Source organism: Diplotaxodon limnothrissa, linkage group LG12 (genome assembly GCF_057381915.1).
Source record: "Diplotaxodon limnothrissa isolate DT_005_m linkage group LG12, D_limnothrissa_male_GT1.1, whole genome shotgun sequence".
Classification (NCBI taxonomy): Eukaryota; Metazoa; Chordata; class Actinopteri; order Cichliformes; family Cichlidae; genus Diplotaxodon; species Diplotaxodon limnothrissa.
This window is the reverse complement of record NC_140607.1, coordinates 12,717,081-12,745,049: the sequence shown is the minus strand read 5'-3', so window position 1 is coordinate 12,745,049 and position 27,969 is coordinate 12,717,081. Positions and strand designations below refer to the sequence as shown.

At 42.0% G+C, this 27,969-nt stretch overlaps 1 protein-coding gene across 1 annotated transcript; it reads left to right on the top strand.

Moving 5' to 3' along the window:
* On the top strand, positions 1 to 27,395 carry ep400 (E1A binding protein p400). The gene is made up of 54 exons (XM_085367135.1): positions 1 to 165; positions 1,320 to 2,671; positions 2,772 to 2,879; positions 2,990 to 3,074; positions 3,325 to 3,444; positions 5,099 to 5,493; positions 5,588 to 5,887; positions 6,142 to 6,327; positions 6,448 to 6,588; positions 6,676 to 6,748; positions 6,909 to 6,946; positions 7,041 to 7,098; positions 7,184 to 7,273; positions 8,089 to 8,202; positions 8,318 to 8,505; positions 8,615 to 8,792; positions 8,894 to 9,030; positions 9,191 to 9,360; positions 9,547 to 9,721; positions 9,815 to 9,951; positions 10,263 to 10,449; positions 10,628 to 10,797; positions 10,932 to 11,116; positions 12,494 to 12,793; positions 14,675 to 14,839; positions 15,328 to 15,465; positions 16,419 to 16,489; positions 16,618 to 16,907; positions 17,122 to 17,321; positions 18,202 to 18,371; positions 19,553 to 19,749; positions 19,892 to 20,003; positions 20,132 to 20,431; positions 20,552 to 20,626; positions 20,722 to 20,856; positions 20,954 to 20,998; positions 21,160 to 21,313; positions 21,446 to 21,681; positions 21,785 to 21,958; positions 22,061 to 22,108; positions 22,200 to 22,336; positions 22,453 to 22,509; positions 22,602 to 22,680; positions 23,098 to 23,262; positions 23,354 to 23,399; positions 23,536 to 23,642; positions 23,768 to 23,957; positions 24,057 to 24,148; positions 24,421 to 24,594; positions 24,813 to 24,990; positions 25,162 to 25,295; positions 25,423 to 25,584; positions 25,681 to 25,758; positions 26,710 to 27,395. The coding sequence occupies exons 2-54, from the start codon at positions 1,355 to 1,357 to the stop codon at positions 27,028 to 27,030; spliced, it is 9,282 nt and encodes a 3,093-aa protein (XP_085223261.1). The 5' UTR covers positions 1 to 165; positions 1,320 to 1,354; the 3' UTR covers positions 27,031 to 27,395.
* The last annotated feature ends 574 nt before the right edge of the window (positions 27,396 to 27,969 follow it).

Genomic DNA, 27,969 nt, shown 5'->3' with positions numbered 1-27,969 from the left:
CGCGGTCGCCATGTTGCTGAATGAAATTAACTTAGCTTCAAAACAGTGAATAGCAGCTATCAATATCAAGATTTTATTTTTCGCAGAATAGCCCGTGTTGCAGTATGTGACCTATTGTAAATATGACTTAGGATTTACGAAACTACTACAGAATCCCCATTCCCTGTAAGTAACGCCGTTGAAGTAATAACTGTGTTTATTCATTGGTAGCTGGCCTGTTAGCAAAAACAAGCTAGTCAATAGCATCGGCTAGCACGGGTTATTGTAATTACTCAAAAGCCATACACAGTGTTATTGTAAATGTTACAGGTTAATTTTTACATTCCATATTACTCTATTTATATATATTTGGATCATCCATTCACCTAGACCTGATTGTTCCGATACCTGCATTTATTATTTTTCATCGCAGCTAACCTAAGCTAACGTTACGCCCCGGAGAAATTGTAGGCGGGTGAAGCTAACATGTTAACAAGCGCTGTAAATATAACACCGTATCAAGAAACGACTGCTCTACGGCTGTCGACTGGAAATGTTGGTTGTAAATGTAATGTTGTTCTTACGGTGTTGAAACGACTGGGTTTCACTAACTCGTAAATTTCTCAACGCTGTTATCAAGACGTCGTTGTCAAACGACGTTGGCGACACCTCGGTACCGTTAAGGTACATCAGCTTTGTTTTAAATGGTCGTTAGCTTTGGCGGAATCAGTATCAAACCAAATAAGCCATATCGTTTTTACCACAGGACAATGTGTATATGCTAGCTGGCGTTCACCTGTAGGTGCAAACAGATGTAAAAAATAAACAAAAGCTGTACGTCGGTAAAGATGCTCTGATAAGACCTCCACCTGAATAATTAAGGGGTGTATGTAGGTAACAGTCCATGTCTTTCTTGCACACGATATCAAACTTTAATGACATTCGAGATAAGATTTACTGATGGCAGTGACTGATTTTTGTCTGTGTCATTACTTGTGTGCTTGTTAAATGTTCAAAAATAGTGTATGGAGAAGCTAAAAGACTGATTATTTATAACTAGACACAGTGAAACAAAAGAAAAACGGCAACCCTGGAAGACATTACGTGGTTATTGCTACCAGGGTCTCCAGTTTATCACAGGAAATGGGTATTACAGAGACAATCCTTGGTCCTGATTTATGTCATTTCACGTGAAGTTGTTGATATGTTGACATGTTATGGTTAATTTTCAGATATTTTCCTCCCAGATGACGAGCAAACTTTATTTCTGCATCACATATAGTCATTAAAAAGTAAAAATAAATAAAAATCATTTTTACTCTCCTTTGTTCTTTTCACAGATTATTGTGTTTAAAGATTGTAACCGTATCACGCAATGCACCATGGAAGTGGATCACAGAATATGCAACGACCGCTTCAGAGACCCAAGTCTGTCAGCGGGTCAGAAACAGAGGAGCAGCAGTCGCAGCCGACCATGGCAACTACACAGCAGCAAGCTACAGTTAACCATCCTCAATCACCTGTGACCCCTTTTTCCTCTGCTGCCAGTCCTTCAGCTCCTCAGTCACCCAATTATCAGATAATCATGAGTCGTAGTCCAGCCGCTGGCCCGAACATGAACATAACATTACAAAATGTGGGACAGATGGTTACTGCTAACCAACAAATAACCCTAACCACACTTCCCATCCAGAACCCCGCATCCCCAGGATTCCAGCATACGACACCTCAGTGGAGGTTTGAGCATACTCCACCCTCCTACATCCAGGTCACCTCACCTGTGCCCCAGCCCATTCAACCTCAAAGTCCTACCCAGCATAGTCCAGCCTCTCTGCAAGGTGTGACGAGGCCAACAGCTCCTGCAGCAGCATTGGGTGTGCACGGACAGAGTCCGACACGTTTTGTTGACGCTGGCATGTTAGTGAGGCAAATCAGTTTAGGGAGTCAATCAGGCAGTGGTCACTTTGTTTACCAAGAGGGAACAGGACTGGCCCAGATTGCCCCAGCCACACCTGGTCAGGTACAGCTGGCCTCTCCAGGAGCGCCAGGGTCTGTGAGGGAACGACGGCTTTCTCAGCCTCATTCACAGACTGGCGGCACCATCCACCACCATGCACCTCAAAGTCCAGTGGCCACCACTCACTCAGCTCTGGGCAGCCCTGGTCATATCACCACCTCAAACCTACCTCCCCAGATCAGCAGTATCATTCAAGGACAGCTTAGAAACCCTTTGATATTTGAGAAGCCTCAACAAGGTGTGGTTTCTGGAGTAGGAACCACAGCCACATCATTCAGTATACCTTCCTCTATACCACCCTCTAGCCCATCCCTCACCAGTCCATCTCAAGGGATCCCCAGCAATTCTCTTGCACCCACCAGCATGACTGTGGGCACTGTAAAGAAGCAAGCTGCCAAGAAATTAGAGGAAATTGCTCCTTCCACACCAGAGATTGCTCAGCTGAGAAAACAGTGCTTGGAGCACCACACCAAGAAGATGGAGAATCTGAAAGAAGTGTTCAAAGAATATCTGATTGAACTTTTCTTCCTGCAGCACCTCCAAGGGAACATGATGGACTATCTAGCTTTTAAGAAGAAGCCTTGTGTTCCCTTGTATACTTACTTGAGACAGAGTGACTTGGACCTTGAAGACGAAGAGGAGGAAGAAGAACAGTCTGAGGTTATTAATGATGAGGTATTACATCAGCTGGCTCTTGGTCTGAGATCAAATGTGTATTTCTTTCCTGTCATTCTGTTGAATTTTGTTCCTCTTTCAATTTGGTGTCTTTTTTCAGGTAAAGGTTGTTACTGGAAAGGATGGCCAGGCAGTGACACCAGTTGCCATAGCAACACAGCTTCCTCCCAATGTTTCTGCAGCTTTCTCTACCCAACAGCAGTTTCAGGTGATAGAGGAGGCACTTATTTTAAACATTTATTTTAATGAAATTATCTATAATGCCCTTAAAGTCTCTTGAAAATATCTCACTAATTTCATGAGAGGCTGTTTTTGCAGGGACACCAAGGAGCTACTTCTGGCACCATTACAAACCCTGGAGACATTGATGCATTTAAAAGGCAACAGGCTATGGTGCAGGCAGGTAGGGCAAAGATCGTAAACTCCTGTTTTATGTTGCTTTGTTTTCTCCCCGTTTGCTTTGTTTTCTGTTTGTTTTCTTTTCTCCCTCTAATTGCTTCTGCTTTTAGATATTTGGCATCCTCTACTAGCGCTCTGTGTTGAAGTCTTAAACCGAGGAAGGAGAGGTGACCTGTACGGTCTTCAGAAGGTCATTGCTGTGTGCCGAGTGCTTTTTTTTGCGTTATGAGGGTATTGTGTGTTTTAAATCCCAGATCAGGCTAAGAGGCCCCGGATTGACGTTGGTCGCCATGGGCTGATTTTCCAGCATCCTGGTGTAGCTCCTTTAGGATCACCTGGCGTTCCACTCCAGCAGCTTATGCCAACTGCGCAAGGTAGGAGTGCTTCTACCAGGCCGTTCTGTGTTCTGTTCGATGCTGCTGGACCTATGGCCTTTGCTCATACTAAGGAGATGTTAAAAAGGGAATCACAACATTCATCTTCTACAAACAAACTCCAAGCAGCATCAACAAACAGATCTTCCATCTGCTGGATTTCTCAGCAGTCCTCAGGAAGTTCAGGCTTAAGCTCTCTCTGTCAGGATAAATGGGGAAGAAGACAATCCAAGTCTGAAGAATGAATAGCCACTCAATGGGAAGATGCCATGTCTTATGATTTTCTTTTTTTGTTTTAACTATTGATCACCTGTCGTCATCCATCTCTTCTTTTCTGAAGTTTGTTCCTGTTTGTCGTCTTTATTTGGAAAGACCTTCCCGTGCTGATGGATTTTCATCTTATCTGGCGGTGGATCACAGAAAGTGGGAAGCCTGTGGGAATGAATTCACTTTCCAATGGGTTTTGCTTGATCTCCCATTTTATGAATCCACATGTCATGCTTCCCTTTGGTTTCCCATCGTCATTCCCTCACACGCCCCTCTTCAATTGTCCGTCTTTGCGTGAGCCATCAACAGGAACTCAGAATCATCAGTCTTCAAGACTTTTTATTTATCTCATGTCCACTTTTAGTTTATTTCCTTCCATGTTTTTTCATGACATTTTGTTCTGACTTGGCTTCTTTCCCTCAGTCTAAGTAGGAGGGGAATCATTTGGAGGAGTTGTGTTCACGGCACAGGTGTTTGCGATTGTGGTGGTGTGGGTGTGTCAGGGCCAGGTGTTGATGGCGTCTAGGCAAGGTGGTGTGACGTGCAGGGAGGTAAGGCAGGTGATGCTTTAGTGTGCACAGCTCCGCTCAGGCCTGCTATCTGCAAGACCCCATGTCTGTCCTTTTGCTCACCTCTGTGCTTTGTCGCTATGTGAGGCATCCAGATGCCTTGGTTACGGCTAGAATGACATTGCTTCATGCATGCCAAACATACAGTGTTTTTGTGAGTGTCTGCTTTAGTTCTTTCCCCTTACTTCTCCCTGTCTCTTTGTTTTTTGAAGTTCTTTTTTTCATGTTTCTTTGTTACATTTTTTTTCTTTCTAAAACCTTTCTTCTTGCATGAGTAATTTTGAATGTTTTTTAACCACATTCTCTCAACATTTGAAATGCAAGGTTTTAGTTTTGCATTAATCAAAGTAGTATTTTATTTGAGAGACATGTAGATTTTCATATTGATTTCATTTCCTCTGTAATCATTTTGCTGTATGAGTTTCATTAGTTTCTGCTCTGATCATCAGGTAGTCGTAGACTCCTGTTAAGTACAGTACATGTAGTTCATTAAGAGAAGGTTCTGAGGAGCTCTTATAGCTGAAACTCAAACAAATGTTTAATAGTTAAAAGTACAATTTTATATTCTACCTTTTAGACTCAAAATATATAACTTCTATAAGGGGGTCTCTCAAATGAATATTAAGGGAAAGCTGCCGAACACTTAACGGCATCTATTAATCTGTATTGTAGGAACACAAAGGCATTTATTTAAAAAAACAAACCAAAAAAACTGCACATTGGACAATAACATTAACAACTCATTTTTTTTACCATTTGTCTCTGTGTCACTTTCTATACTACTCTTTTATCCTATACTTTGGTTACCATGTATACAGGCGGGATGCCGCCTACTCCTCAAGCAGTCCAGATTGCAGGACAGAAGCAGAACCAGCAACAGTACGACCCATCCAAAGGCCCTCCAGTGCAGAATGCAGCCAGCCTGCACACTCCGCCTCCTCAGCTGCCTGGCAGGTTGCCACAAGGTGCCCCTCCTATGACAGGCTTGCCCATGACACTCTCCCAGCAGGCTCAGTTAGTAGAGAATCCAACTCAGCCAGGGGGTCAGCTGCAGGCACAGGTGAAGGTGCAGGCAGGGGCCGCAGTCCTGACCACAGTGAACCCCCACACACAGCTCCAGGCCCAGCTGCAGCATCAGATGCAGTCAGGTCTTCATCTCCAGTTGCAGCCCCAGCAGCAACAATCCCAGGCCATTCTGCAGTCCGGACAAGCGGTCAGTTTGTGTGACGTGGTCAGCCTCCATACAAATTGACTAAAAGACGATACTGTAAACTTGATATTACCAGTGTTTTTTCTTTGTTCTACAGACAGTAGCACTTGCTCGCCCCGGAACAGAGTCAAACCAGGCAGTTCAGAGGATTATGACCAACTCGGTATCAATGACATCTGTGTCTCCTGCTCCGCTCTCTGCTCTCAACTCTGTTCCAACCCCACATACTGCAAGTCCTCTTCGTCCTGTTGGTTCTAACGTCAACCCAAGCACCCAGTCAAAAATGACTGGAACCAATGGCATATCAGCGGTCAAAATAGGTGGCTTTGGTCAAAGCACAGCCGTGCAGCCTTCACAGGAGGGTTCTCAAGATAAGCAAGTGGAACAGGCCAAATTGGTGAGTACCATAGTTTGGATACAGATGTCAGCAGTTGGTTAAAAGCGTTGCCTGGAAAAGATTTGGTGCCTTTTAATGTTGTCATTGCATGTTTTTTGTTCTTTTCAAGTTTGTCATATTCCACATCAACAATTCCTGTTGATGTCCATTATTTTAATTTTTTTGATGTTCCGTTGTTGTGCATTGTTATAAATGTATTTAGTAAGTTTTAATCTTATCAACATATAAAGTCTAATGGACCAAATGATTGCCAGGAGAGTCAAGTGCATCAGCGCATATCTGAGTTAAGGAAGGAGGGCCAGTGGTCTGCCAGTAGGCTCCCTAAGCTTGTGGAAGCCTCACGTCCAAAGTCCCACTGGGACTATCTCCTGGAGGAGATGCAGTGGATGGCAGCTGACTTTGCGCAGGAAAGGAGGTGGAAGGAAGCTGCTGCTAAGAAGGTATGACAAACGTATAATAATTAACTGAAGAAAAGAAGGGTATATCACAAATTGATACAAAAACAAAAAGGAGGAAACCGTCAGAAAGACAAACTCGTGTCTTGTGTGTCTCTGCCACAGCTCGTTCGCACATGTGCCCGTTATCATCAAGAGCAGAAGAAAAGTGAAGAGCGATCAAAGAAAGAAAGGGAAATTCATCTTCGTCACATTGCCAGCACAATCGCCCGAGAGGTGGAATTCTTCTGGTCAAACATTGAACAGGTGTGTTTGTTTATTCTTATGTATAAAGGTTTCAGGACTTATAAAGATGCCAAATATCTGTTTTGAGTGAAACCCTTTCCCCATCAGGTCGTGGAAATCAAACTCCAGTTTGAAATTTATGAGAAGAGGCTCAAAGCACTTGGCTTACAAAAAGCCAAAGGTACGTCCCATTGAGCAGGTACTGAACATGAGAGACAGAACATTTGCTCTGTATCATCAGCTTTTACTTGCTGTTGCTCCTTGTTCCAAGCTAACACATGGTAGGTTATCTGGCCTGGGACAGTTCTTTTTCTATTAAACTTGTTTTATTTGCTTTACAGTATCCGGTCAGTCAGCAGCTGAGAAGGCTGATAAAGAGGTAGGTACTGCACTGGCATACCAATTAATAATAATAATATAGAAGCACATATCGTGTCTAAGATAGTTTTACAATTATACGTTTTCTTTTGTAGCAGGTGACCACTTCAGTTAGAAAAAGAAAATCTAGTTTGTCCTTGGTTGATGAAGACAGTAAGTGTCAAATAATCAAGGTATATATGATTAAAAACAGAGTAAATAAAAAACAAGGATTTATAAAGACTGATTTTCCTTTTAGTTACAGATGAAGAGAGCACCATCGAGGAACAGGAGGACATGGAAGGGGAAACGGACCACAAAGCAGAGTTGGTTGACCTTGCCAAAGATGGTACTTACTTTAATCTTTCTCTGTACTATTCTCTATTTGCAGATTCAGGATAAAGGAAGAGAAATTTATTAGTGTGTTATTGTCTTGCTACTGCTGTGTTTATTCAGTTAAATTAATTTTTGGTGTAATCTAATGGTGCTTAAAGGGACAAGCCTTGTTGGAGACTAGGTGATTTCATAAACTCCACTGTGAGCTTTGAGACACAACACCACACACATGTCATGTGCAGGCTGTGCCTCAATTAAGAATGTTGGTTAGAAGAACTCGTAAACATAATAAACCACCCACAACTGCATACCTACCTCTTAAAATACAACTGACTGTTTTGTTTTATTGACGGCACAGAGATCGGTGAATTTAAAGTTTGACCCACCATGGCAATAAACTGTTACAGAAATTTTGAAACAGCTTAGGTAGTCTACAGGCTAAGAGATAGTTATGTCAGGTGATTATATGGCAAATATGATTAGACTATTAATTTAATATTCCACTTTTCACAAATTATGCATCCAGTTCTACAGATAAGCATCACCTCTTGCTGAAGCTCCATAGTAATAGTATTGAATTTTCATCATTTTTCCACCTCTTGCATGAGTTGAATTGATTTCAGAAGATGAAACAGTATATGGTGGATCTTGATTGGCCACAGGATGGTGCTGAAATACATTGGCAGTTATATAGATGATTAAATTACTAACGCGCAGAATTATACATTTTTGAGTTTTTTGCTACTTAGTTAATTAAAACCAGCAATTATGAAGATTAATTATCTTTGTTTCATTTTTTTAAAAAACGTTTTTGTGTTCGTCTTGCAGCTGAGATGCCCCTTGATGCTTTGATGAAGCAATATGCCGGTGCCTATACTGACACCTTTGATTGGCCACAGCCTGGTTCTCACAGTGATGAGGATGAAATGGAAGAGACTGAAGGCAAGTTTGTAATTATAAAGTTCAACTGTGCAGATAATTTTTGGGGGGGGGTTTTTCCCGGCCATTTGTGAATGATGAGATTCCAACATACCTCCACTTAATTTTTATTTTCTAGAAATAGAATGTGCTATCAGTCCACCGGAGGCTGTGCTGATTGACTCCCTTCTGAGTGTGGACCAGTACCGCGGTGCTGACAAAGCCGCTTCCTCTGACTCTGATGGGAAACCCTGCAAAGACATAGCCGAAGTAGCTGCAGCCACAGAGCTCATCCTGCCCAAGGGCAGCTTCAGAACCACTTCATCTGTGAGACACATTCAGATACTCACATTCACGCATTTAAACAAAAGAACATGTTTGTTTTGGTTTGTAGTTTTTTCAAACAAATTTTTTTATTCTCTCTTTTTTTTACTAGACCCGCAGCCCAGCTCCTTTTCTATTGCATGGGTTTCTGCGTGAGTATCAGCAGATTGGTGTGGACTGGCTTGTCAGCCTTTACAAGAAGCACCTCAATGGCATCTTAGCTGATGAGACGGGCCTTGGCAAGACTGTACAGACAGTTGCTTACATGGCCCACTTGGCTGGGCAAGAGGGTATGTTGGTGTTTGGTATTCTTTTTGTTTTACAATATTGAACCTTTTTCCTGTATTTATAAATTTTGACTGGGATAAAGACAACTGTGTTTTCACCACAGGCATCTGGGGGCCCCATCTCGTTGTGGTAAGAACATGCAAGTTGTTAAGTTGGGAGGTGGAGTTCAAGCGTTGGTGTCCTGGCCTTAAGATCCTCTTGTACCTTGGCAACAGAAGGGAACGGCGGTCTAAAAGAAGGGTAATTTCTTGTGTATTTAAATACAAAAATATCATTGATATGATATTAAAAAGTGCTTTGAGGTGACTGTTGTGATTCAGTGCTATATAAATAAAATTAAAGTGAACTGAAGAAAAAGTGTTTTTTAAGTTACCTGGTGTATATGGTTTTTGATCTGCAGTGGTGGGGGGAAGCCAACAGCTTCCATGTATGTGTTACATCCTACAAGCTGCTGATGAAAGACCAGAGTCATTTTCTAAAGAGAAGGTGGAGGCACCTAGTCCTGGATGAGGTGCAGCTCATCAAAAACATGACGGAGAAACATTGGGAAACAGTTTTTGCTCTCAGAAGGTAAGCTTCTAAAATGTTATTATTTCTAGTCAATGTGCATGTTGTTTTGGGTGAATTGCCTGATGAGATAAATTCAATGTGAGAAACTTTAAGGCTGTCTCTATGAAATTGCCCTAATTTTTTACTGGATCGTTAAAAAATTGCTCAGCTCAGAATGAATGACAGATATTTCTGTGCATTTTCTAGTGAGCAACGGATTCTCCTCATCAACACTCCTCTACAGAACACTCTTAAGGAGCTGTGGACCATGATCCACTTCCTTTTGCCAGGAATCACCAGGCCTTACTCTGATTTTCCTGTTAAGGCGGGCACAGACCAGAACCAGGATTACTGCCACAAGCTAGTCATCCGCCTACACAGGGTGGGTATACCACCAGCACTCTTCTATAAATCTGTGTTACTGTGGTGTTTTCCTTTAAATTAAATATGAAAACCCTGTTACTCGTAACTGTAGATGATTCAACCTTTCATCCTGAGGCGCTCGAAAAGGGATGTGGAGAAACAGCTTCCCAAGAAGTACGAGCACATCCTAAAATGCCGACTGTCGAACAGGCAGAAGAGCCTTTATGAGGATATCCTCACTCAATCAGGGTAAAATATTTACCCCTCTCTCACAGTTTCTTTTGACACACAGCCCAGTTTATGGTATAATAAAGTTTTGGAAAAATAGCACATCATGAACTGCAATTAGATAGTTCTTTTCATTTCTATTAGTGTGTATTATGCATCCATGGGACATCAGATTTATATTAACCTGATCTTTCTGGTTAGAAAAGATACTTTATAATTTATAATTATATTGTGTCTGTTCTTTGGAGAAAACTGTAATGTGTCAAGGGAGACAGGTTTTGCACATGTCAGTTTTCTATAATCATTTCTTCTATGTGGCTGTGTTCCCCTAGAGCTCAGGAAGCACTGAAAACGGGTCATTTTGTCAGCGTGCTGCAGGTTTTGATGCAGTTACAGCGAGTTTGTAACCATCCTGAGCTGGTGGCACCCAGAGTGTCCAGTAGCTCCTATTTCTTCTCCTCTCTCGAATATAACGTGCCATCACTGGTGCTGGGAGCAATTCAGACTGATTCGAGTAAGGTAAGTGTTTTAGTAGCGCTGCCAAACATTGTTAATGTTAATGGTACCAAGAGCAGTCAGTAAGTACCTGTAATATAAAGTCAATCCATGACAAATTTGCATAATGACTAATCTTAAAGTGACTCTACACTGTTCCACTTCTGATATTTTATCTATTCCTAATTTATTATCTCCATAGATTGCCAACCTGTCCATATTTGATCTGATCAATAATGAGAACAGACTGACCCGGTATCAGACTGAAGAGGCAGTACCCAAACTAAAGGTTACTCAGCAGCTCATAGAAGAGATCTACAACAATCCAGATCCCCCGCCAAGGCCCAAACCATGTCCAATAAAACCAATGAGGTCTGCGATATAATCTTCAAATGCTCAGATAGAATGAAATGTTCTATGTAAAGATCTTAACAAGTTTTAAAATAAAATATAACCTCAGTATTATGGCATATTTAAATCCTGTGCATTTGTTTTTCTCTGATTAGATTGTTCCAGCCAGTGCAGTATGGCACAAAACCAGAGGGCCGCTTTGCCGCCTTTGCAAATGCAGCAGGTCAGCGTCCTCCAATGAGCTCTCCTGCTACTGGCACCTCTCCATCCATCAGTCAGGCAGGCCAGACCAGGGGCAAGTCCCTGGTCACTACTTCATCAACTGCAGCCACTGCTCCTGGTAAGATCATTTCAGGGGCCGTATCCAGTATAGGACAGGAAATTAGATTCTTACATTATCTAAAGGATTCCTGGTGGTGTCCACTTCAGACTTAAATAGTACCTTTTACCTCTCATATTGTTTTTTTTTTTTCTTCACCTGTAAATAATGTGCCTAAACTAGTTTTAAGCTTGTGATGTGTGCAGTGTTATTTTGCATGATTTTGAGTGAGCCTAATGTACTGTTTAACAACTATTAATAGGTAGCCTTAGAGGCATACATTAGTGTTTGAAGCTCATTAAGAACTGTACTGCCTGCACATATTTTATGCACAGTGCTGCTATTTGAAAAAGTCAGATGCTTGTCCTTCAACTTGGTATACTTTGACTGAAAAGTTTTACTTTAAGGTTTCATATATTTAAATTTGTACTTCCATGCAGCAGTGGTGGGTTGGCAATATTGTTTTCCCCTGATATCAGCACAACCTTTATGGCAAGGCTGAATATAACACTCACTACTGGTTTCTGTCCTCAGTGACGACTGAGGATTAAGGAAAAGTCATTATATTTTAACAGAGGATGCAATGACAGCAATGGTAGACAAGTCCAATAAAGAGATGGAGGCAAAAGTCAAACATTGCAGACTTGGCTGTTACTGACTACACTTTCACAGATTGAGCTGACAGTTTAAACACACACATTTCCCATCACACCAGCTTTTACCATAGTGGTACACAAAATTCACAGATCAATAGTCATCTCAGTTTTTCAGTTATTTCAGACCAATGAATAGATGCAATGATACATTGACATATTTTTCATTCATATTTAAAAACAAGTTTCAGGTTCACATTCAGGTTTCTCTATTTAACTATAATTTCTAGTTTAATAATTAATTACCTTAGACACTGTCATACTGTCAACAACGCTGCCAAAAATAAAATATTAGATAAATAAAAATATCCATTAAGAGAAGTACACCATATGTATAATTGCAAATACATAAAGAGTGCAAATACATACGTTTAACAACATTCATTGACATTGCACACCATCTTCCATCTTTCAGTGCAAACACTGACAAGAGCTTGTGAAGTGTCAGATAGTTGCAGATGGAAGTTACGCCCGACTGTTCCCATTTCTGTCTTCTGGATCACTGGACATGCCCAAGTGTATCCATTCTTCCCGTACTGAGTAGTTGGGACCAATGCACATATTTTAAGTAAAAATGTTTGCAGTTATTATCATTGACATCAGTAACAGTCCTAATAGTCGTAGCTCAGTTGGCCCACCACTGCTGAAGGAATTTATGGAAAAACTGTTTGATCATACTGATTTGACTAAATATTGGGTTACCCCTAACATGGAGTCCCATACCCCATTGCCTTGTACTTTACAGTGGTTGGAGCAGCAGCTCAGAGAGCCCAGGCTACAACTCCTGTCAGCAGCAGCAACAGCACTGCAGCCTCCACTGTAGCCTCCTCTGGGAATAGTGGCATTGGACAGCATGTGTTGGGGGCTTCCCCTGTGGCCTTAGGCCAGAGCTTAGCTGGCACAGTTGTGGGATCTGTTGCTCCCAACAGCCAGCCTGGATTAACACAGGTCCCCAGGTCGACTTTAGCCCCCAGCCATGCCATCCAGCCCAGCTTAGTATCCCAGAGGCTGGTTCTTACATCCCAGGCCCAGGCACGGTTGCCTAGTAAGTGGCCTGCCCTCCCCCTCTGTCTCAGCATTTCCCCTCCACCTCTGGCACTACAGTACTGGCTGCTCTTCACTGAAGCCTTTACTCGAGGCACTGCTGATATGTGTTCACTCAGGAATTCTGGTTAAATATCTTGTATTGATTATGGTGGGGGGGGGAAAAGTCCTCTAAAATTAGATCTGCAGCCATATCAGCAGCATCTCCACAGCCATAGCATTCCCCAGTTTCTTTCTTAAAACCTGCATGTACACTATGAATGTACACCACTGCACTATTTAACTTATGTTAAATCCTTGCACTTCCTTATAATATTTTTTTCTTCCACGTACTAATATTCTTTTGTCTCTTGCATCAGCCCAGCTGCAGGAAGAACTCCCAAAGCTTTGTTTCTGTTTTTGCTGTCTCTTTTATTGTTATTATTTTAGTCTGAGCTTCAGCATGAATACTAAGCATGTGAAAATGGCCCCACAGTCAAGACCTGAGAAACTGCAGTATTTAAATATATTTTTTAAAAATGAGAAAAATTTAATAAAACTAATTTATTTATATAAGTCTTAAATGGTTTCAGAAAACTTTTCAGAGTTTTCAGAAACCATTTGAATTTGGTTATTTTTCAAGTAAATTTTAGGTATGATTTTATCCTAGGATGTGTAAAAATCCTAATGTGTGCAGAAGTCAGATAAACTTCACTTAAGGATTCATGCTCCACCCCCCACAAGTAGAAAAGTCACTAGTTTGAACACCAGGCATTCAAGATAAAATCCGTGTGTCCATAAAGTGAAAATGTATCCCATCAACACCATGGCAAAGAAGGCCCTTAATCACAAGGGCGTCATTGGAGCTTCTTGATGGCCAAGACAGCAGACTGTACTGGTTATACTGGTCAGATTACAAAGGGTTTCATTCTCAGTGAATCTACTTTGAGTTTGTAGTACTTGTTTGGGGTAGACAAACATCCAAACACAACAACAAAGAAGAGGCTAAGCTGGGGGCTGTAAATCCATTGATCTCTTCTTGGAATTGGTTAAAATCAGCAGAGAAAATATATAAATGTAGCTAAGTATCTAAGACATGCTTTTAAGCCCCTTTTCCATTAGTATCTCCTTGGATCGACTCAGATCAACTCTACTTGGATTGACTGGTTTTCTATTACAGTTTAGTAACTCCTAATGTGCCTGGTGTGTGTCAGAGCATCCCACAACGTACTGACTGACCAGCCAATCGATCACATGCAGTCTGACGATGTCACATTTTACTACCTGTTCGGATCGCTTGGAACCCCGGACAAGCAGGTACTAAAAACGCACCTGGTCCCAGATACTTGGACCTAATGAAAAACCCTGAAAACCGTGGTGAACCGTGCTGAGTTGTTTGGAGTACGTACTAGTGATAGTAAAGGAAAAGAGGCTTTAGTAATCCACTCTTACAGTTTAACCACATCAAACGGATCTGCTATGGCTTTTGAGAGCGCTCTCCATCACCATCATCAAATAAAGAAATCTCTTTTTGGCAAATGCTGTTCCATTCTTGAGCAGATATTTATTATCAAGGTGCAGCAAAACTGTTCTGATGACACATGGTGGCCCAGTGTAGCCCTAACCCTTAGACACTTTGTGTGTCCCTCCCTCCCCCCCTCCTCTTAATTAGTCACTTTTGAGTTTCAGGCTCCCTGTCTCACCTGAGGACTGTCCTTAGGCATTTTCTTCCCCTTCTGTTGCAGAGAGGAGCTGTGCTCGTTCCACTGATTAATCCACCCTGGTTCTGCATGTCTTGTCTTTTTTTTTCTTCACCCTTTAACTAACTCAGTATATTGCTTTGGAACCATAAAAAGACTTTTTAGTGCTATCTGTGTTAAAGTTTTTTTTTTTTCTGTTAAAGGTGGAGATGTGGTGAAGATTGCCCAGCTGGCTAACATAGCAGGCAGTCAGAATCGAATCTCCCAGCCAGAGACCCCTGTTACTCTGCAGTTTCAGGGCAACAAGTTCACTTTGTCCCCAAGTCAGCTCCGTCAGCTCACCACTGGACAGCCCTTGCAGCTCCAAGGTACACTTGGTAATGTATATCCCATCGTCACACTTTCTTTCCTCTCCACATATTTTTCTTCGTTCCTTGTTTTGTGTCCAACTGACTCATCCATGTAATTCTGTTGCTTTTATTTGTTGTCAGCAAAAGGTTTTTGTAAATTTTAAGACATTATTATAATATTCTGGATGTTCCAATGTGTAAAACTCTTACCATATATTTACAACGTCCTTGGTCTGGTTCTGGTGCCTGACCTATGCCTTCACCTGTCAGACTCAACTAAGTGTGAAAAAAAGTCAGTTAGCAATTTAATATGTCTTGAATACAACTGCATTGAAATTTGTTTATTCGACTTTTGCTTTAATTCCTGTTTATGTCATCATTAAATCCTTCATTCAAAAACCACGACAGTTCTTTTAATTCTAGAATTTAGATTTTCACATTTCATGCCTGTGTTATTTTCTGAGTATGCGCCACTTAATTGGTTGCTTAATGTCTCATGCATTCAGGCAACATCCTGCAGATTGTGTCAGCTCCAGGGCAGCAGATTATTAGGCCCCAGGGATCCATGGTAATGCAGACAATGCCTCAAGCTGTTCCTGCCTCCAGTGCCTCAGCTACCCCTGCAGTGTCAACAGCTCAGCAAGGTGACTTGGAAACAGTGAAGACTCTGCATTATTGTTTCTACCTCTTAATCGGTTATTTTGAAAACAGCTGACATTATAATTACATCTGCCATTATAGTTCTGACAGTTGTGTGACATAATATGCCAGTAGGGCTGCCACAAACGATTATTTTGATTGTTGACTAGTCACAGATTATTTTTGCGATTAGTCGACTAATCAGATCATGCATCCATTGGACGTACAACGTACAGCTTATTGCACCAGCGTGTGTCTCCGAAAACGTCGGAGCGCTTTTGAAAATATGTGGTGTCCTGATAAACTGAGTAGATATTTGAAGTTTACACGGCTACATTCTCGCCTGAAAATATGTTAAACGTTTATTTTGTGACCCAGAAAGAATAATAAGAGTAATATTAAAACTAATTAGCTGTCGCCATTGTTGGAAACTGAGCAGGGTCGCGCTATGAATTCTGGGATAGGTTGGGCCACGAAGTATACACCCAACCCATCCTTCAAATCTGGGAAAATGAAGCGCGCATTTGTCGGCTGCATTTGTCGGAGTCTTTGAATCTGGACAATTTTCGTTGTGTCACTGTAACGTAATCGGCCTACTAATGCAGGCACAGGAGGATGTGGTTCCTGAATTTGGACACGGCTACGATACCGGACACTGCTTCTTCTTCTTTGGGGTTTAACGGCAGCTGGCATCCTTGTACATGCAGTGCTGCCATCTTCTGTTTCAGTCTGTTATTACACTCTTAAATACTACTACTTATTCCTGCGTCCTTTGGGATCTTACAATGCTTCAAACAACGCGTCGACTATTAAATTAGTCGTTGACGACCGTAATCGTGACTAGTCAACTAATCGTGGCAGCTCTATATGCGAGCTTGGGCATATAATTGCACCTCTTGTCCTCCTTTCCTTCTGTTGACACTGTGGGGTTTTTTTTTTGTTTGTTTTTGTTTTTAAGCGGTGAGTACAAATACAAATGCCACGTCAGCCCCCATCAAGCCGCCTCCTGCAGCTCACGCTGGTTCTCAGGTCAGCACATCACTTTGCAGAAAAATCCTATTTATAATTTCAGTTTTCTGTTTCATCAAATAATTTTAGTCTAGTCACATTACAGGAAGATCAGTTCTGATTGTACCATCTGTCACTGTGATACTCAGGAGTCGTCAGAAGAAAAGACTCAACTAATGAAAGAGCGATTGAGCCGTCTCTTCGAAGCAAATGAGCAGCGCTGCAGCCGCAGAGTGTTGTATGGGTCAGACCTGCTACAGGCATGCACTTTAGGTTCAGAGCCCGGTCACTCTGCCCTGACTGCTGGAGGCTGGAGCTGGGTGGGCAGAGAGAGCTGTATCAGAGCCCAGAGAACCTGCGTGGCTACCACCTCTGCATTGAAGTCCTCTCTGCACTCTGTGGACGACTGTCTGGAGGCTGCCAGCAGCCTTTTCAAAAGGTACTTGAGATTTGTTTGTTCTGTGTTGTTATAAATCCATTCCATGAATATTTTACAGCGTGTCCTAATATTTTCTTAAATTGTATTATAGCTACAAAGGTAAAAGAAATGACCAGCTAAGATTTTATTGTTGTATTGCAAATCAGTTTTTAATTTTTCCTCTTTTAATCCAAATATCTAATGAACAACTATGCTTATATGTGCTGCCTTTTAGACTGGTATGCATGGTGCCTCCAGCTGTGGCTTCAGCTCCTCACCTGTATGCAGCCGATCCCCCAGTTCCCTTCAGACTTGAGCAGAAGTCCCTTCGCCGTCGGCTTCAGGAGGCCTCTCTCCCTCACAGTGCAGACATCCACTTAGCATCCACACATCTCTTCTGTTGTCCTGACTTGCAGTTAATGCAAATGGACTCAGGTTAGTCCACGTAACACACCATTACACCTGGTTAAAACAAACAACTCTGACCTCTGATTTTGTTCATCAAAGGTGAAGAAGCACCTTGTTTTAGGCTGTAACTCAAGAACTGGTGCTAGTTTTTACAAGACTTCACAAGTTATTAGTATTCAACAAAACAAAAGTGCTAAATATTTATTTATATTCAATAATTTTGACTTTCACCATTATCATTTAAAATCAGCAAAAGATGAAACCTGCAGCTCTCTCTCCCTTTTTCATTGACTCTATGTTCACTTCCCTGTTGTTTCTCTTCAGTCTGTGGATTGCTTCATTGAGGGGAAAATGTAATTGGGGCCAAAAGTTTGACATATAACCACAAAAGCTGAGAAACCAACATGACAATTAAGAGAAATGTATTCTGTCTTTCTGTTCCTCACCCTCCAATCACATCTCTGCACCTACACATGCATTACTGTGTGACCGGAGTTATTGATGTTGACTAGAAGTAAAATACAAGAGTAGACAAACAAGAAATCCAGTCACTTCAGTCATAAACTTGAGAACAAAAGAATGGATACATAGAATATTAAACATGTTAATGCCCTATTAAACATAGGGCATTAACACATTTGATTGTAAAAAGAGGTACCAGAGCCATATAACTAGGTGTCAGTGACCTGTGATGACTGTCAGTCATCAGTGACACACAAGCCACAGCAAGCTAGAACTGTCACACCTATTCTTTTAAAGCTCTATACGGTGTTCTTACTAAAAACATCACAGAAAACAGGTTCCAGGTAAGGACAAATATCTCCTGCTTACACAGGCTGAGTGACTCCTCTCACGTTTTGCCTTGGATCTGCCTTGGATAATAACATGATATTTTTCTTTCCCAAAGGTAAACTGGAAGCTCTTGCCATCCTGCTGCAGAAGCTGAAGTCAGAGAGTCGCCGTGTCCTCATCTTTACACAGATGTTGAAGATGCTGGACATCCTGGAGGCCTTCCTAGATTACAGACAGCTCACTTACGTGCGCATTGATGAGAGCTTCAGTTGTGATGAAAGACAGGTAAAATCACACCACATTGGATTTGTTCCTTATAAACATTTTTGCTGAAATCAAGTTTAAAGAAATGAATGTTGACAGAGGGTCTTGTCATTTTAAATATTTTAATGTGAATTAAACTATTTTCCCCCTTATCTGTCTTTTTTTATTAGTTCATGTTTGTGTGGAGGGGATCTTTGAGTTAATTTGTTTTCAATTACAAATAAGCTATAGATGCAGGCAACTAAGGCTACGTTCACACTGCAGGCGAAAGCGCATCAAATACGATTTTTTTTTTTTTTTTTTTTTTTTTTTTTTTGGACCCTATGCGACCCATATCCGATCATGGTATGACAGTGTGAACGGCACAAATACGATATTTTCATATCCGATCTGGGTCACTTTCATATGTGGTACTGAATCCGATACATATCCGATGTTTTAGAAAGCGACTGCTGTTTGAACGGTCATGTCGCATTAAATCCGTCTTTTACGTCACTGACACAAGACAGACGCCAATTATCAGCGCCAGAGAACCGCCCAAGAAGACATCGTGAACACTTCCTGGCCATCCCATGTAGATGTCAGTGAAAATGTTGGGAAGACAACGTTGGAGAAACGTGAACATTTTATTTGTACTGTATAATCTGCAGATTCTGACAGAAATCTACAACTATCCTTTGAAGCACCGCTCCTCTAAAACAGCAATAAGGATAATTATTAGGTTACATTTACATTATTATGTAAATAACAAAATAACTTGAAGCAAAAATTGGGAAACGTAAAGTCCGAAGTCTTTATATTAAGGGCCATCAGTCAAACAATATTGTTTGCTCTGGGTCTAAACAGAGCGCGTTGTGTGTGACATCTTCTTTTGCGCATGCGGGCCGCTTTGAGGGTTCACACTACAGAGCGTTTGCTGGTTGCATTTTATTTGTAGTGTGAACGAGCAGACAAAAAAATCTGATTTGATCAAAAAATCGGAATTGAGCATTAACACCTGCAGTGTGAACATAGCCTTACTGACAACAGCAGTCTCAAAAATAAACAATGAAGATAAAAATGTCTAAAGCATCTGTTTCATATTAGAAAGGATAGTTTGTATATTTACATGGCAAAGTAAATGCATGAGTACATCGTGTTTTAAAAATAAACTGCGCTGTCAACTACTTCTTCAACTCTGTTCATTCGTTGCGTGCCTGCAGGAAAATATGAAGAAGTTCAACAGGAACAGGCAGGTGTTCTGCAGCATCCTCACCAACCGCTGCTGTTCTGCAGTTGGGACTGTGTTTGACGCAGACACCATCATCTTCTACGACACAGACCTCAATCCCAGCATGGACGCACGCACCCAGGAGTGGTGCGACAAAATAGGGCGTTCCAAGGATATTCACATATACAGGTGATATTATAAAAACAAGGCATTCTGATTTTGTTTCTATTTTTGTGCTCCTTATTCCGCCCCCAGATAAAACAGTTTTGCCTTATAACAGTGTTACTGAAGGACTCGACTTGCGGTTTTATTTACTTTTGCATGTCCCAAGGTTGGAGAGTGGGAATTCTATTGAGGAGAAGCTCCTGAAGAATGGTACCAAGGACCTGATAAGAGAGGTGGCTGCTCAGGGTACTGACTACACCTTGGCTTTCCTCACTCAAGTAAGATAAACTCACTGAAGCTTCTACCGATATTCAGACTATAAATATATGGAAAAAAGGTTTAGATCCCGCATTATTTAGTTCTACCCAAGACATGAAATAACTGTCCTGATATTGTGTGTTTGTAGCGGACAATCCAGGATTTGTTTGAAGTGGAGGCAGGCTCGGGAGAGAAGGTGGAGGAGTTTGTCGTCCTTCACCAGGAGCCTTCAGCCTCTGAGGCCATCTCTCCCAGAGTAGCTAGACCATACATCCAGGCTCTCCAAAGCATAAACTTGGATGCCCTGTCAGAAGATGAAGAGCCACATCGGCAAAAGCAGGAGGACGAGTTGCCAGACCAGGAGTCAACAGAGCGGGACCAGGAGTCAGAAATCCATGCCAAAGAAGAGCCTGCTCAGATAGAAGAGCTTAATGCAGTCATGGAACAGGTGGGTTTGCTTATTTTTTAATTAATATATGCAGCTTGAAAACTGGTTAAGCAAAACTAAATTACCATAACATTAAACGCTGGTTTGTTTTGTTTTTTCATTCACTCATCATTGAAACAGCTTACACCTATCGAAAGATATGCCCTGCATTATTTGGAGTACCTCCACGTCAGCGATGATGAAAAAGCTCTAAGGGTGAGAGTTAAGGCACATCTTTACAGATTAATTGCAGTGAAAATGTGGAAATTTGTTCATGAACAGGTTTTTATTTTTGTTGTTTTGTTCCTCAGGAGAAGTTGGAGTGTTCAAAGAGAAGCTGGGAGCTGCAGCAGTTGCAAAGGTTGAAGGAGGAGGAGCAACAGCAGCACATGATGGAGGGAGATGAAGATCTCTTCACCTACACCAGAGAGGATGCCTACAACATGGTGGGTGGGACGGTTTGATCTCTGCTAATCAAGCAAGAAGTGGTGCGTGGATTATTGTGCTGTAGTTGACCTGAACCTTTTCTCTGTACTTCAACAGGAGTATGTGTTTGATGCGGAGGATGGCCACACAGAAATTATGCCGGTAAGATGCCACATGTGACCTTATCTGTAAATGTTTACACAGATTCTTGAATGATGCAGACACCTGTATCTCTTCCTCATTCAATGTACTTACATTGAGCCACAACGTGAAATCCTATTTTTGCCTTTGGACGGTTTTTGACATGTGGTTTTCCACCATAGCTTTGGACTCCACCCACACCACCACAGGATGACAACGATATCTACATTGATTCTGTAATGATGCTGATGTATGACACCACACCCATGCCAGAGTCCAAGTTGCCTCCTGTCTACATTCGCAAGGAGCATAAGAGACTGAAGATGGATCCCTCAGGTAAGAAAATATCTCTCCTTTTAGAGAAGTTGTTGTAAATCTTGGGTTAAAGACCAGAAGAATGGACAAAATGCAAAAGTATCATTGCAAGTTTGTTTGGTTTTCTCCCCTAACTTGAGTGTGTTTCTTCAGCAGCAGCCAGAAAGAAGAAAAAGGGCCACGGGGAGACGGTCATTCCTCCCCGTTCCCTTTTTGAAAAAGCCAGTATGCTCAAAGTTCGCCGTGAGGTTAAAGACCAGAAAAAGAATTTCTCCCTCAAGCAGCAGGCACCCTTTGCCAAGCCCCTCCCCTCGCTGGCTAAACCTGCCACGGAGGCAGGGCAGGACAATCCAGAGTGGCTCATCAGTGAAGACTGGGCCCTGCTTCAGGTACTGGCTTTATTTACTCCTGCCTCCATGATGCTCTAAGCATCGTTAATCCATCCTGTGTTGCATTTCAGTTAACATGTTATCTTTGCTGTGTGTCCGTTAGGCTGTGAAGCAGCTGTTGGAGTTGCCGCTCAACCTGACAATCGTGTCTCCTGCGCACACTCCTAACTGGGATCTGGTGAGTGATGTGGTGAACTCCTGCAGTCGCATCTACCGCTCACCCAAACAGTGTCGCAATCGCTACGAGAACGTCATCATTCCCAGGGAAGAGGGCAAGGTAATGAAAACAGGGTCATGTACTTTACTGTCTTGCACACATTTTGCTTGTTTGTCTCAACAATCACTCTTGGGTTTTTTTCCTTTTCTTTTTTTTTTTAAGTTGGTGTATGAGGCAAACCCCAAGAAGAAAACCAAGAGTATATACAAGGTACTCTGTCTTGCTTGGTCTTTGCGTTCAGCCGTTATTTCTTCTTGAATTCTGGGGATCATTTTTATTCTTTTTGTGTGTCCACGTTTAGTCTAAGAACAGCCGTCCTCTGAGGACCTGTCAGATCTACACACAGGATGACAATGCCACTCACATCCAGCTCTACAACAGCCGCTTTGAACTCATGAAGATCATTGCCAGCAAGAGAAGCCCACCAATCAAACCACTGTAAGTACCGAGAATTTGAAAAAAAAAACCTACATTAACAAAATAAAAAAAATGTAGTGCAATTATGTTGAGATAAGATATTGCCGTTTAAATGCATTCATCTATACTGCTTACAGACTCGGCATGAATCCATTTCAGAAGAACCCCAAGCATGCGTCTGTCTTGGCAGAAAGGTGCGACTTAAGTTTGTAATCACTGGGAATCAAAACCTGAAATCATTAAGCAAACAAAGAAGTGTAAGGTTTTATTTTTTTCTCATTTTCAGTGGGATCAGCTACGATAAGCCGCTACCTCCCATCCAGGTGGCATCTCAGCGGGCTGAAAGGATTGCCAAAGAGAAAAAGGTGCTTATCAGCAGTGTGCCTCCACTTGTGTTTTTATTTATCCAGGTGCTATGCCATGCTAGGAGAATGTAAGACTTATTACAGCAAATGTCTGTGAATAATTCTTTAGGTGTTGAGAGAAATCTGGTTAATATTAGTTTCCACCTGTCAGGACAGTTTTCATGCATGCGGTGCACAAAGGTAGTAGTCTACACACTGTAGCTGTTGGATTTAAAAGCAATTATGCTATTATCTAGATATAAATCAGTGATCACTCCAAATGTTTTAATAGTATAAAAATTGGAGAAAAAAAACAAGAGTGAACTACTAAAAACAGACTACCATGCATCATCTTCAGTCTGGTTTTCATCCATCTTTACAAATATATTTGCTTTTGTGTTGCCTCCATGCATTGTTTGTGGATGTGTGTGTTTGCAGGCTCTTGCAGAGCAACAGAAGGCTCAGCAGTTGGCCCAGCAGCAGACTGGAGCCCCCCAGGCTCAGGCCGCACCTGGCCAAGCCCAGGCTCCTGCTTCTGGCCAGGCCCAGGTCCCTCAGGCTGCAGCAGTCGCCGGAGCTCCTGCTGTGCCTAACGCCGTACTGGTGAGACTCAGTAGTTGAGCTATATGTTTTTACATAGTCAGATCCAAAACGAGCTAATGGAAACTTTAAACATGCTTATCATGTTTCACAGGCTGGGGGCATAAAAAATGCCACTGTGGGCACTACCATTCAGGCTGGTATGTACACACACACACACACACACACACACACACACACACACACACACACACACACACACACACATATATATGGTTTAGATTACAGTGCAGCTTGTGTCCCAGTACTTAATTCCTTTCACTTTGTTTCTTCTAGCCACTGTTGGGGGGAATGTGATTGTCAACACAATAGCTGGAGTTCCTCAAAGCCCTTTCCAGCCCAACAAACGCCTGGCGTCTTCGGTCATGCCAGGAACGCTGTCTGTGAGTCTGGTGACCTGGCACTATTAACATACAGTGATATAAATAGTATTTGGATTGGAATAAAGCAGCAAACTCAGTCATCGAAACCTTTATTCATACTATCGCTGTTATTTTGATTAATGTAGCCTGCAGGTACAGCTGGAGCACAGGTGGTCCATGCACAACAGAGGACTGTGACAGCTACTGCTGCCCCGGCTGAGGTGGTTGCCATAGCTACAGGTCAGGCTGTTAGAGCGGTTACCCCAGTGACAGCATCTGCAGTAGTTTCTACCACTATGAGCCCAGTGCGCTCACTGGTCACTCAGGTCACACCAGGTAACGAGCTTATCACTGGCTTTTCTCAGGTGCACATTTTGTTTTACAGCCCTGACCTTTTCTCTGTCCTTTTTCATGCATCGACTGTGCTGTCTCAAGGAAAGCCAATCAGCGCAGCCCAGCTCCATGTGCTCAGACAGCATCTGCCACAGGCTACATCCCCTCAGATGAAAGCCGTTAGCAAAGCCCAGGTACGTCACTACCACCTTTGTAGAATAACTACACCAAATGCAACAGTAACAGTCGCTTATAGAAAAAGTCATTTCATCTCTTGCATAAGGTGGACCTGTGGTTATGATTAGACAGATGTTAATAATAATAATTGACAGATGACAATATTTCCGTTTTACCCACTAAACAATGCAGTGCACTATTTTCTCAATGTGTGTAAGTATGACCTCTAAGTTAACTTGCATGGAAATATCTGTGTGACTTTTTTCTTCTTTTTTTTCTTATTTTTAAGGTGCACAAGCAAAAGTTGCAGCAACAGGCAACAGCAACTCAGGGCCAACAGGCTGCAGGGGCCCAGCAGGCCGCACAGGTGCCAGCTGCACAGACTGTACAAGCTAATCCTCAGCTAGCAGCTGTGACAACACAACGACCTGTGCTGGCCACCAACCTGCAGATGGGCAGATTGGTAAGATTAGAGAAATAGTGATTAGATATTGATGCAGTTGTGCAATACAACAACATAAATGCTACTTTCAGCATATATTATCAACAGAGATCTAAAAGATATAACATTAAGAGAGACTATTACAATTCACTGGTGGATCCCCAGAAACACTGCCCTCCGCTTATGTTAGTGATTGAGCTTGTGCCACCTTTCTTACTCTTGTTCTTTTCACCCTGCAGACTGCTCGAGTACCCAATCAGAGCCAGATTCAGGCCCAGGCAGGACAGACAGCTCAGGTGACTCTGACCAAGCCTCCTGTAGTTTCTGTGCCAGCTGTGGTCTCATCAGCCGGAGTCACTACATTGCCAGTGACTGTAGCAGGCATTAGTGTGGCTATCGGTCAGGCCCAGAAAACAGGTGTGTTGAAATTCTTGAATTGCATACATCACAAGATGCAACAGTATTTGCTGCTGACTATACCTGCATCATTTGGATTGGAAACCCTTTTATAGTAGCAAAATGTATGTTCTCATCATCACGATCTTCTAATATGTCTTTTAATCTGACGCACTTTCTCCGTTCTGTCAGGTGTCCCCTTCCAACAGATGCAGGTCCAGCAGCTGATTCAGATGAAGAAACAGCAGCAGACAGTTCAGGTGGCAGCTGCACCCCAGCAGAAGGCAGGGCAGCCACAGCCAGGACAGGCCACTGTACAGCAAAAGGTAATGTCTTTGTTTACATATAGAGATTTGTGTTTATTGAGAGTATCAGGAAGTAATAGTTCACTAGTAATATTACTGTATTCAATAGAGCCAGTCACAGTATTTAATGTATTTTCATTTCCCTTAGATTGGCACACAGCAAGTGACAGTCCAGACCGCCCAGCAAGGTCAGCAGCCACAGCAAAAGGTGACCTATACCACCACCCAACTCCAATCGGGAATCAAGACCCAGTTCTTCGCTACATCGCTCCCCCAGGGCCAGAAACCAGCTGGACCCCAGCAAATCCAGGTGCATCATCAGTGGCAACCCATACAACAGAGTACTTTCAGTGAAATATCGAGATTGTGTGTATGTTAAAATTTTGTTGTTTACTGCTCATATCAGCTGCCTAAGATCCCGCAAATAGTGCAGCAGCAACCAACTGTGGCCAATATTCAACAACTTGTGTCTTCTCCTCAGCAGGTAAGAGTTTAAGGCTTTTTACTAGATTGATTCTACAGACATTGGAATAACCATCACTGCAGGCTTTCACGTGTGCTGCCATTGACAAAATGCTTATATTTGATGTCCTCACTGGTGACAGCTGCAACTGAATGTTTTGTGTTTTCAAGTTGTCCATCCCATTCACCCTCTCACAAATATAAATAATCTATTTTATTACATCTGGCACAATTGTTGTCTTACATGTGAATGAACTGATAAAGTATGAGGTCAAGGTGGGACCTTGCAAAACTCTTTGGCCATAACTCAAGGATTTGGACACTAATTAAAAGGCTTAAAATTCTCCAGCACAGAATTCCAGCTCGAGGCCAGGTTGACGTTAATAAATAGTTAATATTGTTTGAAAGGGTTTTTTTGTTCTGTTTTGTTTTTTCACACGGTCACTCAAGCAGGAATCTAGTTTCCTATATTTACAGCAATAAATAGGCTGTTCATTTGTTGCACACAGTTAAGAGATTAAAGGAGGAGGGAGCATTAAATGTTTGAAAGATGGGCATGTTTTGTCCTTTGAGGCTTGTATTTAGAACCAATTGTAGACTACAGCTTTCAGCTGAAACTAAGGGTGACTGTTTGGATCGTGTGAACGAGGATTCACGTTTAGCAACAAATAGATGTGCTCTTGTCTTTGTGAAAGGGGTCATGCTATCATCCGTCACGCTTACAGCACTGTGCTGTTTTAATTCATCATTGATGTGAAGTTATGCACAATTTGGTGAAGCTGACCAGAGTGTGTAGGGTAAAATATCAGATGAGATTTCTGTGGGGTCACACTGAACCTTTTGACAGTTCATTTTCATTTCTGATTTTATTTGATTCATCACCGATTTTCTTAGCTTTGATATGCAGGAGAAAGGTTCGTATCAGATCTTTGAGACAGGATGGAAATGTTTAGTCTGTGTTGTTTCTCTTTAGATCCAGGCTCAGCCTCAGACTGTGACTCTGACCCAGGCTGCCACATCAGCTCCCGCTCAGGTGCAGATGATTCCCGCTGGTACGGCGACAGCCCAGGTGGTCCAGCAGAAGATCATCCAGCAACAGGTGGTGACCGCAGCCGCCTCACCCCAGATCCAGACACCACCTCCACACAGCCCAGCCCAGCAGCCCGCTGCAACCACTACTGCCGAGTCCCCGGTGCAGCAGTCTGCTCAGCCACAGCAGGCCTCCAAGGGTCAGGCTCGCCAGGGGGGCATCAGAGCCAAAACCCCTGCCAAGCCCAGTGGGGGAAGCAGTTAGGAGATACACACTAATGAGACTGTATGTACCGAGCGTTTTCCCGCAGTACAATGACGAGGTCGTGCTTTCTTGTGGATCCTGCAACAACAACAAACCTTTACTTTACTCCAACCTCTCTAATCTTGTGTTCAACATGATTTCAGTGCTTGTATCTAAATCATTCTGGGAGATCAATCATGATGCTTCTGCCAATAATTCTGCTGGGATCCATAACTATCTCTCACTTGATCAATAACATTCTGCTCTTCATTTGTTTGTTGTAGAGCGTTTCTCGAAATTTCCCCCACACCTACCACATAATCTCACCGTATGACAGCAGTCACGCCTTCTGCACAGTGGTTATATGACTCAACAGATGTATGAGGCTGAGGATTATGGGTGATTTTTGTTTGTTTGGTTGGTTGTTTTTTTTTTTGCATTGGGAAATGAGCTCTCTATTAGAATAAGTGTATTCATAAATAGTCTTGTTTTATGTCCAATTCTCTTGTCTATAGATACTGAATGGAGAATAATGCACGTTCCTTTAGTCTTTTTTTTTTTTTTTTTTTTTTTTATTATTATTTCAGCAAATACACTGTAAACATGTACTTTAGTATTTTGTTTCCTCATAAATTCTCCTTTTTTTATTGATGTGAAAGGAAAAAAAACATGTAAATATCAACAGCGGACATTTGTACTTGTAAAGTAGTTGTGTTTTCATTGGATTTTTCAGCCCAATTGTAATAAAGTGTTTTGTTTTTATACACAAATTCATCTTTTCCTTTCATTAAATCGTTGTAAGTACTTTGAAATCTTGTGACTTCTTACATCTTATTTCAGCACACATCCTCTTTTGCTTTTACAGCCTTGTACACTGTGGAAATAAACACTTGATTTGAAGAGTTAAGACTAGAAAAGAAATCAGTTTGTCTGCAAGACCTGTAAGATTATTACACTTGT

What these genes read in the sequence shown, in the direction of transcription:
- ep400 (XM_085367135.1), top strand. Translation starts at nt 1,355, where the DNA reads ATGCACCATGGAAGTGGATCACAGAATATGCAACGACCGCTTCAGAGA. An exon ending in ACAGGCTATGGTGCAGGCAG is followed by an intron (nt 3,075 to 3,324) that starts GTAGGGCAAAGA and finishes TTTAAATCCCAG; the next exon opens with ATCAGGCTAAGAGGCCCCGG. An exon ending in GAGAGGATGCCTACAACATG is followed by an intron (nt 20,857 to 20,953) that starts GTGGGTGGGACG and finishes GTACTTCAACAG; the next exon opens with GAGTATGTGTTTGATGCGGA.